The sequence below is a fragment of the Neomonachus schauinslandi genome, chromosome 16 (assembly GCF_002201575.2).
Source record: "Neomonachus schauinslandi chromosome 16, ASM220157v2, whole genome shotgun sequence".
NCBI lineage: Eukaryota > Metazoa > Chordata > Mammalia > Carnivora > Phocidae > Neomonachus > Neomonachus schauinslandi.
In genome coordinates, this window is record NC_058418.1 from 59288407 (window position 1) to 59302764 (window position 14358).

The window sequence follows — 14358 nt, forward strand, 5'->3', positions numbered from 1 at the left end:
ATGAGGGGGCTGGGCGTCCTAGGGGGCAGGGGCTGCCCTTAGTGAGCATCCAACCTGGGGTAGGGAGCTAGGGGTTCAGGCTGGGGGTGCATGGTCAACAGCCAGCGACTGTTTCCAAGGCAGAGTGGCATCAGGTGGGTGGCCAGAGATCAGAGACGGCTCCAAGGAGGAGGTGGTGTTTGCAGGGGGCCTGGAGCAGATTTAGAGGAGGCCCCCACACGGGCAGACCCTGGGAGTGGGGCCAGGCTGGGAGCGCTGGTTGGCTGAAGACAGATGAGAGGGGAGACGCCCTGCTGAGCCTGAGTCAGGTGTCCTTGGAGCCAGGGCAGCCCTGGCTGTTGCTTGTGCTGCCCAGAGGAAGGCCGGCTGGGGTGCCGTGCGGGGTGCTCTCTGATCGTGCGTCCAGGGTGTACGCCCATCATGTGGCCACCCTCAGGAGGAGGGGCTCCGGGGACTTTAAAGCTTCATTCTTCCTGGGACCTCAGCCCACCCCAGGCCTGGAGACGCAGGCGGCCTGGCCAGCCACGAGGCTGCAAGCGGCATAGAAACGCATGTCTGGACCTGAGCAACGGCACCTCTCCGGAAGAGGTGGGGAGGTGGGCTGAGGGTCTGGGGTCCGGAGAGACTGCAGGGTTGGTGCAAGGGAGCTTGGGGTCCTGGCTGGGAAGCAACCACTCTGCCGGGAAGCTGGGGTCTCTTCAGCTGGGTCATGGCTGAGCTGACTGACAGGGTGAATGTGAAGGCGGTCCGGGGGACACGAGCCCTGCTGGTGGCACCGTGAGCTGAGCAGGACGCCTGAGAGTGAGGACCCCTTCCTGCTCCCTGGTGGGACTATGTCTATGCAGGGTCCCCAGAGGAGGCTGCTGGGCTCCTTCAACTGCACCCCCCCAGCCACCCCTTACCTGAGGCTGGCTGCCAACCAGACGGGGCCCCGGTGCCTGGAGGTGTCCATTCCTGACGGGCTCTTCCTCAGCCTGGGGCTGGTGAGCGTGGTGGAGAACGTGCTGGTGGTGGCCGCCATTGCCAAGAACCGCAACCTGCACTCGCCCATGTATTACTTCATCTGCTGCCTGGCTGTGTCCGACCTGCTGGTGAGCGTGAGCAATGTGCTGGAGACGGCGGTCATGCTGCTGCTGGAGGCCGGCGCCCTGGACACCCGGGCGGCCGTGGTGCAGCAGCTGGACGACGTCATTGACGTGCTCGTCTGTGGTGCGATGGTGTCCAGTCTCTGCTTCCTGGGCGCCATCGCCGTGGACCGCTACATCTCCATCTTCTACGCACTGCGGTATCACAGCATCGTCACACTGCCCCGCGCGTGCTGGGCCATCTCCGCGATCTGGGTGGCGAGCGTCCTCTCCAGCATGCTCTTCATTGCCTACTACAACCACGCAGCCGTGCTGCTTTGTCTCGTCGGCTTCTTTGTAGCCATGCTGGTGCTCATGGCGGTGCTGTATGTCCACATGCTCGCCCGGGCCTGCCAGCACGCCCGAGGCATTGCCCGGCTCCATAAGAGGCAGCGCCCTGCCCACCAGGGCTTCGGCCTCAAGGGCGCCGCCACGCTCACCATCCTGCTGGGCATTTTCTTTCTCTGCTGGGGCCCCTTCTTCCTGCACCTCTCACTCATGGTCCTGTGCCCTCAACACCCCGCCTGTGGCTGCGTCTTCAAGAACTTCAACCTCTTCCTCACCCTCATCATCTGCAACTCCATCGTTGACCCCCTCATCTACGCCTTCCGCAGCCAGGAGCTCCGAAAGACCCTCCAAGAGGTAGTGCTGTGCTCCTGGTGAGGCTGCAGGCTCGAGGCCACGGTGCTGGGCAGAGGGAGCTGGTGATGCCATGTGGCCTGTGGAGCAGGGCAGTCGCTTGCCAAAAAGGACAGACGAGATGATCTCCGGAGGTGTGGATGCATGGACCCTCTGGGGCCGGAGAAGGGAAGAAGCACCCATCTCCAGGAGTTGCCGTGGAGAGTGCAGGAGGCTGGGGAGATGCTGGGGCCACAGGCACGAGGGGCAGGTGCCGGGCTTCTGGGCAGCATCTCTGCCCACTCCTGGAGAGCTACGCCTCCACCCAGGGCCCTGGCAAGCTGTGCACACACCCACCTCTGCTGCCGGGTCTGGGGATTTGTGCCCCTGCCTGTTGGGATGTGAAGTCTCTGTGTTAGGAGCGTGACAAGTACTGCTCCCTAGGAGGGCCTCAGGAAGAGGAGCTTTGTGACCAGCAAGACCTGGCCTTCCAGGACCGCTCCAGGAAGCAGTGAGCTTCTGTTTCAGGCAGAGGGACCACGTCTCCTGGGGCTACGGTGGAGGGGGGCGCTGGTCTAAGGCTCAGTGGTGACCAGAGAGCTGGGGGCCCATCCGTGTGTGCAGCACGTACCCGGCAGACAGGGCCGGCCAGTGCCTGCCCGGGCCAGCGCAGAGGCTGTCGGCTGGAATCAGAGGCCGGCATCCAGGGTGTCAGGGCTGGGAAGCATTCTGGTAATAAATGCTGTGCTTGGTGCAGACTCATCGCTGCCCGCCTTGCCTCCTTCTGGAAATTGCTCGAGCCTGGAGGGAGGAGGAAGGGGGAGGGGCAAGGGTGGGGTTGAGGGTGATGGACAGGGAGAAGCGAATCCCAGAAACCAGCCAGAAACCATGGCTGGCAGGCCCGGGTGAAGAACCCACAGCCCCAAAGGACCCAGAGTGCCCGAGGCGCTGCCCAAGGCGACAGTGTGGGGGCCCCAATGACACCTGCTCTGGGCCTGTGTCTTCGCTTTCTCCTCGTGGTGTAAACCCAAGCTCAGAGCACCTAGAGTGAGAAACAGCAGCTGCCCCGCCCCAGTGACCTCCATGGGGACCCGACTCGGCACAGTCCAGGGTGCCCTTAGCTGCAGCAGGAGCAGGACCACCATGACCCATATGTGACCTCAGCCTGAACACATCCCTCTCACAGCCCAGTCATGCCGCCCCTCCTCCATGTCTGCCCACAGTGCAGAGTGTGCTGGGGGGTGGGGCCTGCTCTCCCCCAGGACTGCCCTCCTGGGAAGTATTTGAGGCAAGGCCTCCCAGAATGGAGTGGGGCTGTCCAGGGACTGTCCAAGCCCAAGCCCCGAAGGAGTGGACATCTGGGGTGAGCCCTGCTGCTGGTGCCGGGGAGCCCTTGGGCCCCTCCCTCGGTTGCAAACCTGAGTTTCTCACTGAAGAGCCCACCTGGTTTCCTCCACAGATACTGAGCATACAGTCGACCCCCTTCCTGATACAGGTTCGGCGGTGGCAAGGGTGATGATATCAGCTAATTTGAAGGCAGGTCTAGTAATGCCTAAAGTTTTCGGCAGCCACTGGCCAGCCACCCCCAACTCTGCCCCAGCCAGTCCCCACCCATGCTGGCAGCTTCAGCCCAGACTGCTAGCCTCAAGGGCAGGAGCTGGTTCCCGGCAGGGCTAGCCTTTGCAGGGGGACAGGGCGGTGAGTCAGCCTTGAACCTGGCACCAGAGCCCTCTGGGGAGGGAGGGAGAGCGGGCCTGGCCCGGCGCCATCACGCGGGGAGGCAGGGCGTGCGGGTAATGGGTCTTGGCCAACGGGATGCTGCAAAGCTCCTTCCTTTGCTCAGTCGGGGAGGTGCAGCCAGCTCCGGGGAAGAGCCAAATGCTCACCAAGGACCCCCTGAATGGGGACAGGGAGGGGCCCCAGGCAGCCGGAAGCCAACCACCGAAAGCCACATCACGGACACACTGTGGGGGAGGGGTGTCTCTTGAGAACAAAAGACCCATTTCTAGACTAGCCAACTGGAGAGCTTCAGGGTGGGGGGGAAGAGGGGCTATGCGCAGCCACACCCTGTCAGTGCACTCTTGAGTGCAGCTACACACAGGCACACCACAGACCTGTTCAGCCGGCGGCTTGTGGGACCTCCACGCACTGTGACTGAGACCCTTCCTGGAAGATTCAGAAGGACCTTATTACAAGGTGGTTTCACTACAATGTCTGACCCCAGTGGCATTCTGTATGTGTAATATAATGTCTGTACTGCATGTCCACTTCATACCCTCCTTTCTCTTCTGACCAGTGGACCCTCTTTCCCCGTTTGCCTCCCAAGAATCCCCCAGCTCTGCCTTAGGCGCACACTGTCTCACTACATGGCCCCTACCACCATGTTGTGTTGGCCTCACGTGGACCAAGAGTCCAGGAGTCCGGGTGACACCAGGACGTGAATCAGACAGAAGTCACAGCCCACCATTCCCCACCCTGTCAGTCCCTCGCCTGGCTTGTGTCCTTTTGATAATGCCTGACACCAGTATTCACTGAGCAGCAGCTACGTACCAGGCACTGTACCTGGCAGGGGTACAAAGCATCCCCATGTACCAGGTCCATTTGGAATCTCATGGCAGCCCCCCGAGGGAGGAGGGGCAGGTACCTGGCAACCCCCACTGCAGAGAAGGACCGTGAAGCTCAGAGCTGCCGTTGTAAGCCACCCTCCTTCTGACTCGGCGTTTCTGAGCCCTGCCCCATGCTTTCTTCTGGAGGGCTGGGCGCCTGCGGCAGCATCTTCCTGCCTGCCCCACCCCTGCTAGAGTACCTCGTTTGTCCCTTCATGCCACAAGACAGGGAGCGGAGAGGCGTCCATCTCGGTCTTTGGGGTGGGAACATGGGGCTGGTCCCTGAACGGGTGTGGGGAAGAAAGACTGTCCTTGCAAAGCCGTGGGGTGGGGCTGCCGCGGCGGTGGGACCCGAGAGGGCAGCCTGGGCGGGGTCCGAGAGCCAAGAGGGGCTTCTATTGTCCTCCCTGGAGCCCGCCAGCCCCTCCCTCCGGTATGCGGGGGCCCCCAGGCTCCCGCCCCCGCCCCCCGCCCGCGGGCCCCGCAGACCCTGGTGGCGGCGGGCGGAGGCGGCGGGCGGAGGCGGCGCGTCGCGCGGCCGAGCGGGGATGCGCGGTGCTGATGCTGCAGGGCCGGTGCTGCATTCTGCGGCGGCGCCCCCCGATTGGCCGCGCGCGGTGACGCCAGGCCGGGCGCTGCGGGCGGGGCCCGGCCTATAAGAGCGGGCGGCGGGGGCGGCCGACCCTCCGCAGCCAGCCCCGGCCTGTACGCGCGTGTCCCGCAGCCGCCCGTCGCACGCACCGAGCATGAGGGAGATCGTGCACATCCAGGCCGGCCAGTGCGGCAACCAGATCGGGGCCAAGGTGAGGACGCGCGCCGCCCCCGCCCCGCGCCCCGCGCCCCCGCCCCGGCTCCGGGCCCTGACACCGCCGCGCAACCCGCCTCCCCACCCACAGCCGGGCCCCGGAGGGAGGGAAGCAGGGAGGCGCCGCACCCCGAGCCGCCCTTGCCGCTGCGAAGCCAGGAACAAAGGGAGAGCCGGGCCCCGCGCCGGGCGGCCGGGGCACCGGGGAACCTGCCCTGCCACGTCCACATCGTCTTCTCTCTGTCCCTGCCCGGGTTACCTCAGGCCTGCGGGAGCGCCGCGCAAGTCGGCGGCTGAGCTCCATCCACAGTGGCTGCAGCTGTGGGGGCTGTTTGGGCGTGGCCCTCTTCTTTGGGGTCGCAACTCAGCCTTGAGCGAGATGGGTGGGGTGGGCAGGTTTGGGTGGGGCGTCCCCTTCAAAGACGAAACGGTTCTGTCTGCCCTGCTCCCGCTGCCCCCAGGAGCAGGATGTCCTCCAAGCCGCCAGAGCCACCCCCATGCCCCAACCTCGTTGTTCAGCTTCCTGACCCCACCCTATTCCTTTGTTGGGGGAGGGGTTGGGCCCAGACTCGGGGTGACCTTGGTCCAGGACTGGACTTTTCCTCCAGCTCAGCCCAGCCTGGGCAAACCTCCCGTGGGTTTGGACAGCACCCACCCAGGGACTGTGGAGTCTGGGGGTGGGATGTCGGGAACAAAGCCCCACTCCTGGGATGGAGAGCTGCATCACCACCCGGCTCCTCCCCTCCATTGTTAGCCCACCTCGAAGATGTTGGAACTAAGGGGAAGAGGAGGTGGTTAATCCCCACTGGAACCTAGGAGACAGGTGTCACGTCCCCACGTCCAGGGAGACTATCCCTTGCCCAAGGTCACGCAGCAAGTGCGAGACAGAGCCACGCTACCCTCCGGCTCTCAGTCCCTGCAGATGTCCAGCCCAGGGCTCAGGCTAGGTGGGTGGGGCCTGCTGCGCACTGGGGCACCCCACAGAACAAAACAGGGGAACGGGGGCGGCTTTGTCAGGACCAAGGCCAGGGACCCAGGGTGGGAGTGGTGCAGGGCGGGTTTCCCAAAGGAGGCAGTGGGAGGAGACAGGTCTTGGAGGTGAAGGGGCCTAGGAAGGGGGTTCCTCTGGAGGCTGTTGCCATGGAAACGAGGCAAGAACAAAAAGCTAATTACAACGCCGCTGGGGCAGCCTCGTGGCTGACATATAAATTGCAACTTCTTCTCTAGGGTGGAGGCGACTTGGACGGGGTGGAGGGGTGGTACCAGGGAGACTCCCTAATCACCTGAAGAAACAGCTGTGCCTGCCCCAGGAAGGGGGCTGGGGGAGGGGGAGGCCTGGGGGATGATGGCCTCAAATCAAATCAGGACTCCCGGGGCAGTCGCTGACAGCTGCCCTGGCCAGTTGGGAGGGGTGGAGGGCTCATTAATGTGGTCACAGGGGCCAGGCCTGCCCTGAACATCTGCTCCTCGGAGGGTCAGGGGTCACTGGGGGAAGGGAGGGCAGCCCTGAGTTCTGCCTGAGCCTGGGGGAGTGGTGATCTGGTTATACACCCCTCCTCTCTATGGCCTGAACAGACACATATCAAGCAAAGGCAAGTCCACGCCCCGAGCTGTAGCTGCGGTGGAGGGAGGGCTGGGGAGGGGGGGGGTGGCAGGAGGGGGAGGGAGGAAGGCAGAGACAGTAGCCTGAGTGCTGGACAAGTGTCCTTGGCTGAGATTTTTTTTCCTGCTTCTTAGAGGTGTGGCCTCCTGGGTTTGCTCATTATTTTTTATTCCTTTTGGGTTGATTTTCTTACTTTATGTTGTTTTAAAAATTAGTATCTGATCCTTTCTAACAATTCAAACCAGAGAGAGGTGGATTTTGTGGGGAGAGGAGCTATTTCTTTCTTTTCCGCCTTTTTTGGTGACCAGTGACAGCAGTTGAGCATCTTCCTTCTGGCCTCCTTGTCCTCGAAAGTCTCCAGAGACCCAATTGAACAAAGTGCTCAAAGCCCCCGGGCCAGGCCCAGCTGGTGCTGCCGTCTGCCCTGTGGACAGGCGGTTCATTGGCCGTTTCTGTCTCCTGATCCCATGGTGGCTGTGGGCGCCCTGGTGAAGGGGGCGGGCGAACTTTTCCTTCCCATCACCAGCAGCGACTGGCCGATGGGCAAGGGCGGCAACTCTAGCGAGGGGCCTGGCTGTGGGGGATGGAGAGGGGTCAGGGCGATTGGGGCCAGGAGAGAACACACCTCTCCTGAGCGGTAGCTTGCCGGCATTACACTCACGACAACGATCACGATCGCTGCGTATTGACCACTGTGCCTGGTGTTCAGGCCCAGCGCCTCCAACACGTGCGGTGAGATAGGGGATCGCCCTTCCCCCAGGGGTCGCTCCGCGAAGTGGAGGCACCGCCCAGGAGGGACAGGGCAGGGGTCGGAGTCTAGGTCTGCTCGGATCCATTAGGGTGGGCGGGAACGCCCCCTCCCACCGACGCCCCACAACAGGCGGATGAATCCGGGGACCCCATCCTTCTCCTCTGGGGTGCAGGGCCACCCAGGAGCCTTTGTCTGCGCCCCCTTCTCTCGGCCGCTGGGCGGAGCCTCGGAGGGGCGGGCCCTGGCCCTGACCGCCAATGGGGGGAGGGATTTCCTGCTTTCCCTGAACCCGCCTCCTAAATGGGTCACTGTAGCGCTTGCTGTGCTCGGGGCTGGGAGGGGCTTCGAGGTCCTGAAAGGGTTTAACACCCGTGAGTCGGCAAGCCCTCCCTCCGCGGAGCCGCGTCCCCCCCCACTTGCCGTACCGACGCCTCCCGGGCCCCCGAGCGAGGACGCGGCAACGGATCAGCACCACGGACAGCGCAAAGGGCGCGGGGGTCTGACGTAGGAGCCACGGCCAGCACCCTGGGTTGGATCCAGGCGCCCTCTGGCAGTTTTCTCAACTGCAGTGATGGTCATGAGTATTTCTTCTTTAATTTACAAAGTTGTATTTTATTATTGATTAAATATTACATAATATATTTTACTAATACACTTATTATAAGTCACATTTTTTATTAGTTTTAACCACAAAAGCAATTAATATATTCTAAAAAGTTGAAACATTGCAGATAAGTGTCCATTTAGCCACCTCATGCCCCTAGGTCCTGCTCTCCTGGGGGGACAGTTTTGTTTTCCATTCTTCCAGCCTGTTTTCTGTGCATGTGCATCTATCTATATATATATCTTTGTAGAAAAATGTAACATCTTTTTGAAGTTCCCTTTTTTATTCTACATATCATTATGCAGTGTGCCTTTCCCTCAAGGATGTGTCTCGGGGATGTGCTCATATCAGTGACGATATTTTACTGCACCACAGTATCCCAAAGTATACTGATTTTTAAAAACTTTTATTTTTGTTATCTGTGCATATGGCTTTACAGATTTAAATAGCATCTAACCTTTTAACTCAATGAAGCCACTATTTGCTGAATGCATCAAGCCTTATGCTAACCCCTTAAGGATACTATTATCGTGTCCACTTTACAGATGAGAAAACTGAGGTCTCAGGAGAGAGAGTCACTGGCACACACTGACTGGTGCTGGTATCTTGTCCATCACCTCCTGGAGGACCATGCTTTCCAGAGATGCATTTTCAGTAACTCTCTGTGGATGTGTTGATGGCAGGGTGACTGACTCACTCCCTCCTGGCCCCACACTTGCTGTCTCAAGCTCATCACTCCTCTGCAGGGGCTGTGGTGTCCCTGAAACCAGAGGTCTGGGGTGTCTCAGAGCTCTGGGGACCAAGACCCTAGCTCTCGCTTTCATGTAGGCCTCGGGCTGAGGAGGCCATGAAGATCCAAGTAGTGGTAGGAAGCTCTGATCGGGCCCCGAATGTCTCAGTGACATTTCTGTGTGTTTATTTTTTCTAATTACAAAATTAACACACACAATGTAAAAAGAACAGTTAACAATGACAAAACGGGGAGTAAATCCCCTACCCTCACTGAGTGACGACCTCTGATAACAGCCTCTCTGGATGAACTGCCAAGATTTTTCTATGCATTTTATAATAATGATAACACTGTTGATAATGATCAGTTTTAATTTTTTATTTATTTTTTAAAAATATTTTTTATTAATTTGAGAAAGAGAGAGTGAGTGAGAGCACAAGGTGGGGGGGGGGAGTTCAGAGGCAGAAGGAGAGGCAGATTCCCCACTGAGCAGGGAGCCCTGATGTGGGGACTCTGGGATCACAACCTGAGCCGAAGGCAGACGCTTAACTGACTGAGCCACCTAGGCGCCCCTAATTACCAGAGTTTTAAAAAATATTTTCTAACTAATCTTTTGTTATTGTTTAGAAATTAACATGTGACAATTCCAAAAGAGCCAAAGGGTATACAGTGAGAAGAACTTTCCCCCAACCCAGACCCACATTCCCAGGCCCAGGTCCTTGGAACGGACACCTTTGTGCCTGTTAGAGACATCTATATATAGATAAATATGTGAAAACTGGATTCTAACTGCTTTTTTCACGGAGCCGTCTTTTTGCCAGCACATGACTCACATGTAGAGTCCTGTTATTTCTCGAGGCCTTCATACCATTCATCTTCTGAAAGTCACTCCAGCCCTGAAGAGCAAAGGGGAGGGGCACTGGGAAGTCACGCAGTGTGTGACTAATGACCCTCATGGGCCTACTGTGCTCCACACAGCTTGGAAATGCCCTTGGGGTGAGGGCCAAGCTCTGTGCAGCCTTCCCTTCACCCAGGGGATGTGTCTTTGTGTGCTGACATATATGCACGCATTCACATGCTTCCCATGATCAGCTCGCTTTATTCCCACAAAGACTTGTTTCACCATCAGGCCTATTGAACAGATGAGGGCCCTGAGGCACAGAGAATCTTCAGGACCTGCCCAGGGTCACACAGCTGGGAAGAGGTGGTCCAACTCCTGAATGTAGGCCCTGCTCTGTGCTTTTGTGCTCTGGAGCCGATTTTGAGAAGCGCTGTGGGTCCCAGCCCTAGGGGGAGTAGGGTGGGTGGCAGCAGGTGGTGGAGAGAGTGAACCCTGGGAGTCTGGGCTGTGCCAGCTCTTTGCGGACAGGTTGGGTGAACCAGGCAAGTCATTCCCTACTCAGGCTCCCCGTGGTTCCCATTGGCTGAGGCTGATGATGTGCTGGGCCCTGCCAGACCCTGTCTCTGGACATCTTTTACCCGGACACTGAGGGGCACGTGTATCCTGGGCTCTGTCTCTGTCACTTACTGTAGGCAGCTCTTTGCCTTCTCCGTGCCTTGGTTCTTTCATCTGGAAAGAAAGAATAAAGAAAACCACCCCAAGAGGGTGTTTATTACTAACCCCTCATGGAGGAGTGGACTGTCCAGGGCTCCTGGTTAGCAAGTGCAGAGCTGAGTCTGGGGGACCTGGGTCTGTGTCATCTGAGCCCTGAACCACTCTGAGGGCGCCAGGCACCATGAACGTATAGACAGTGGATGTGCATATTTACTATGATGATTTTCTTTTTTTTTTTTTAAGATTTTATTTATTTATTTGGCAGAGAGAGACTCAGCGAGAGAGGGAACACAAGCAGGGGGAGTGGGAGAGGGAGAAGCAGGCTTCCTGCCAAGCAGGGGGCCCGATGTGGGACTCGATCCCAGGACCCTGGGATCATGACCTGAGCCGAAGGCAGATGCTTAACGATCGAGCCACCCAGGCGCCCCTACTATGATAATTTTCTGACAGATGACAGAGCTTGGGGCTTTTCTCTGAAGTCACTCAAAGGGGCTAGTGCAAGCTTTGAGTCCAGGCCCCTAATTTGACACCCAGGGCTGAGTTCATGGGAGGGAAGGGCCTGGTGGGGGTCATAAGCACCTGCTGACCCTTCCTTTCCCCCCTGCAGTTCTGGGAGGTCATCAGTGACGAGCACGGTATAGACCCCAGTGGCAACTATGTGGGGGACTCAGACCTGCAGCTGGAGCGCATCAGCGTCTACTACAACGAGGCCTCTTGTGAGCTCCCACCCTGCCCCCATGCTTGATCTGGGAGGAGGGAGGAGAGGGCACCTTGACTGCTGGGTCTCAGCATCTCTGCCCTCCTATCAGTTGGTTGGCAGGTGTAACCCAAAATAAAGATGAGGAACCCTAGAAACTGCCACCGTAGTGAGATTCAAATATGTGTAATCCTCACATGCATAGTCTAGGGGATGGACAGGGTTGGGCAGGGTCCTGGAGGCTCCTCAGGAAGCCCATGGGAGGGTCCAGAGCGGAGGTCACTTAGCCACTGGTGTAAGATTATGTCCATAGCGAACTGGAGAAATATTAACCTGCCCCCGTGGATGTATTATGTGGTCCTGGCTGTCTAGGGTGTTGACCATGATCCCCATTTCACACGTGGTTCCAGCCTCTCTGACCCCAGAGTCTGAGCGCTTATGGTGACAGCATGACTCTGGCAGGCCAGGGCAGGATTAGAGGGCAGGAGTAGCCCCTGACCCTCTGTGACCCACATAACCCACCCCTTTCCCCTCAGCTCATAAGTATGTGCCTCGGGCCATTCTGGTGGACCTTGAGCCCGGAACCATGGACAGCGTCCGATCTGGGGCCTTTGGGCACCTTTTCAGGCCTGACAACTTCATCTTCGGTAAGTTTCCCTTGTCCCACACTCTGATGCAGACCCCATCACGGGCAAATCCAGATCAGCAGAAACGACAGGGCAAAGTCACCCCTTAGCAGGACAGAACTGACCTTCCTGTTCTGCATTTGGCAACAGAGGCCCAGAGGAAGGGTTCTGCACAGGGCAGAACAATGTGTGAAACAAGAGAATTGAGCTTATAGGACTGTTACAGAGCTGGCAGGACAGGAGTCAGTCTCCAGAGGATTCAAGTTCACGGGCATGCAGCACTGCTGTCATCAAGAGGGCATCACCCCATTTCTGTCTTCTGGAGCTCAGCACCCCAACTGATGGGCACCAGTCCACATTCAGACCCCAAGCGGCAAGGGATTCTGGGGTTCTGGGGGCTATAGTTGGCACTTCCAGCATGACCAGCCGGCGGCTGGAGGGTAGGGCTGGTAGACTCACCCAGAACCCCCCCCAAGGGAGGCAAAGCCGGGTTCTCAATTCCTGTCTAGAGCCCTTACTACCCGGCACCAGGCAGTGAGGTCCACCACCCGCAGCATGGCTGGCGTGGAGGGTCATGGAGGGAGTGAGAAGGTGTGGGCACCCTCATTTCACAGAGAGGAGACAGAGCTTCCACAGTTGCTCTCTGGTATGGCCCCTGTTCAGGCAGGCGCTGTAGGTCTGACTAGTCTGTGTCCCCCTCCTGCTGCCCCGCACCCCCACAGGTCAGAGCGGGGCCGGCAACAACTGGGCCAAGGGTCACTATACAGAGGGTGCTGAGCTGGTGGACTCCGTCCTGGACGTGGTGCGGAAGGAGTGTGAGAATTGCGACTGCCTGCAGGGCTTCCAGCTGACCCACTCTCTCGGCGGGGGCACGGGCTCGGGCATGGGCACGCTGCTCATTAGCAAGGTGCGTGAGGAGTACCCTGACCGCATCATGAACACCTTCAGCGTGGTGCCCTCGCCCAAGGTGTCGGACACGGTGGTGGAGCCCTACAACGCCACACTGTCCATCCACCAGCTGGTGGAGAACACGGACGAGACCTACTGCATCGACAACGAGGCCCTGTACGACATCTGCTTCCGCACGCTCAAGCTGGCCACTCCCACCTACGGAGACCTCAACCACCTGGTGTCGGCCACCATGAGCGGCGTCACCACTTCCCTCCGCTTCCCAGGCCAGCTCAACGCCGACCTGCGCAAGCTGGCCGTGAACATGGTGCCCTTCCCGCGCCTGCACTTCTTCATGCCTGGCTTCGCGCCGCTCACCGCCAGGGGCAGCCAGCAGTACCGCGCACTCACGGTGCCCGAGCTCACCCAGCAGATGTTCGATGCCAAGAACATGATGGCCGCCTGCGACCCGCGCCACGGCCGCTACCTGACGGTGGCCACCGTGTTCCGTGGGCGCATGTCCATGAAGGAGGTGGACGAGCAGATGCTGGCCATCCAGAGCAAGAACAGCAGCTACTTCGTGGAGTGGATCCCCAACAACGTGAAGGTGGCCGTGTGCGACATCCCACCCCGGGGGCTCAAGATGTCCTCCACCTTCATCGGCAACAGCACGGCCATCCAGGAGCTGTTCAAGCGCATCTCGGAGCAGTTCACCGCCATGTTCCGGCGCAAGGCCTTCCTCCACTGGTACACGGGCGAGGGCATGGACGAGATGGAGTTCACCGAGGCCGAGAGCAACATGAACGACCTGGTGTCTGAGTACCAGCAGTACCAGGACGCCACGGCCGAGGAGGAGGGCGAGATGTATGAAGACGATGAGGAGGAGTCCGAGGCTCAGGGCCCCAAATGAAGCCGCTGGAGGGGCGGAGCCAGGATGCGGCTGTGGGGCCAAGAGGCCTGTCCCCCAGAGCCCCGTCGCCATTGACACCGCCCCCAGCCTTGCCCCCGCCAGCTCCGGCCATGGCACCCCCGGGCTCCCGAGTGCTTGTCCTCCAGTATTTACGGCATCCCCACCCCACGTGAGTCCTGTCTTCCCTCCATAGGTCGGGTCCACTTCTGTGTCTGCTTTATTGTCAGTTCCAGGCCTGTTTTATGGTTTGTTCTGTTTTCTTTTGTTTTTTTACTGGTTTGTGTTTATATTTTGAGGGGGGATACTTAATAAATCTATTGCTGTCAGATATCCCTGCCTGGTGCTGGAGATTTCTTTTTATTCTGGAAAGTGGGGTCCAGAGGGGTGAGGAGGGACAGACAAGGAGGCCCTGGGAGGGGGGTGAGGGGGAGGAAGGGTCACTGTCTCCCAGGCTGGTGGCTGTGCTTGAAGCCTGTGGGTTCTGAAGGCACAGCTGCTGGGAGCTTCCGGAAGTGGGGTCCTGGGGTTGGGCCATGCCCAGAGGAAGCCTCATCCCAGAATCACAGGTGCAGCTCGCCCTGGACTTGAGAACTATCCCTGTCCCCTACAGGGAGACTCGCTCCAGAGCTTTCCTCTGGCAGGCCGCTGGAGACCCTAAGGAGAGGTGGGAAGGGAGGACCTTGAACCCTCCGCAGAGAAGTGTGGTGTGTGGGAGAGTTGAGTCTTGGGCCCTCAGAAGGGGCTGGTGGGGGTTAGTGGGCTGTGGCCCACGGTGGCAGGCACACCCCAGGACGCCCTGGCGGGGAGCCGTGTGCTGGCCCCGTGCGCCCCCTGGTGGCCT

At 59.3% G+C, this 14358-nt stretch overlaps 1 protein-coding gene across 1 annotated transcript; it reads left to right on the forward strand.

Moving 5' to 3' along the window:
* Positions 1-833: 833 nt before the first annotated feature.
* LOC110593715 (tubulin beta-3 chain) lies at positions 834-13517 on the forward strand. Its single transcript, XM_021705043.1, has 7 exons — positions 834-1783; positions 3343-3440; positions 4836-4965; positions 5073-5151; positions 11004-11112; positions 11630-11740; positions 12442-13517. The coding sequence occupies exons 1-7, from the start codon at positions 834-836 to the stop codon at positions 13515-13517; spliced, it is 2553 nt and encodes an 850-aa protein (XP_021560718.1).
* The last annotated feature ends 841 nt before the right edge of the window (positions 13518-14358 follow it).

Excerpts from the sequence above, each read along its gene's own strand:
- LOC110593715 (XM_021705043.1), top strand. The coding sequence starts at position 834 with ATGTCTATGCAGGGTCCCCAGAGGAGGCTGCTGGGCTCCTTCAACTGC. Across the intron at positions 4,966-5,072 it reads CCCCCGATTGGCCGCGCGCG|CCGCCCGTCGCACGCACCGA; the intron begins GTGACGCCAGGC and ends CGTGTCCCGCAG. Across the intron at positions 11,113-11,629 it reads CTACTACAACGAGGCCTCTT|CTCATAAGTATGTGCCTCGG; the intron begins GTGAGCTCCCAC and ends CTTTCCCCTCAG.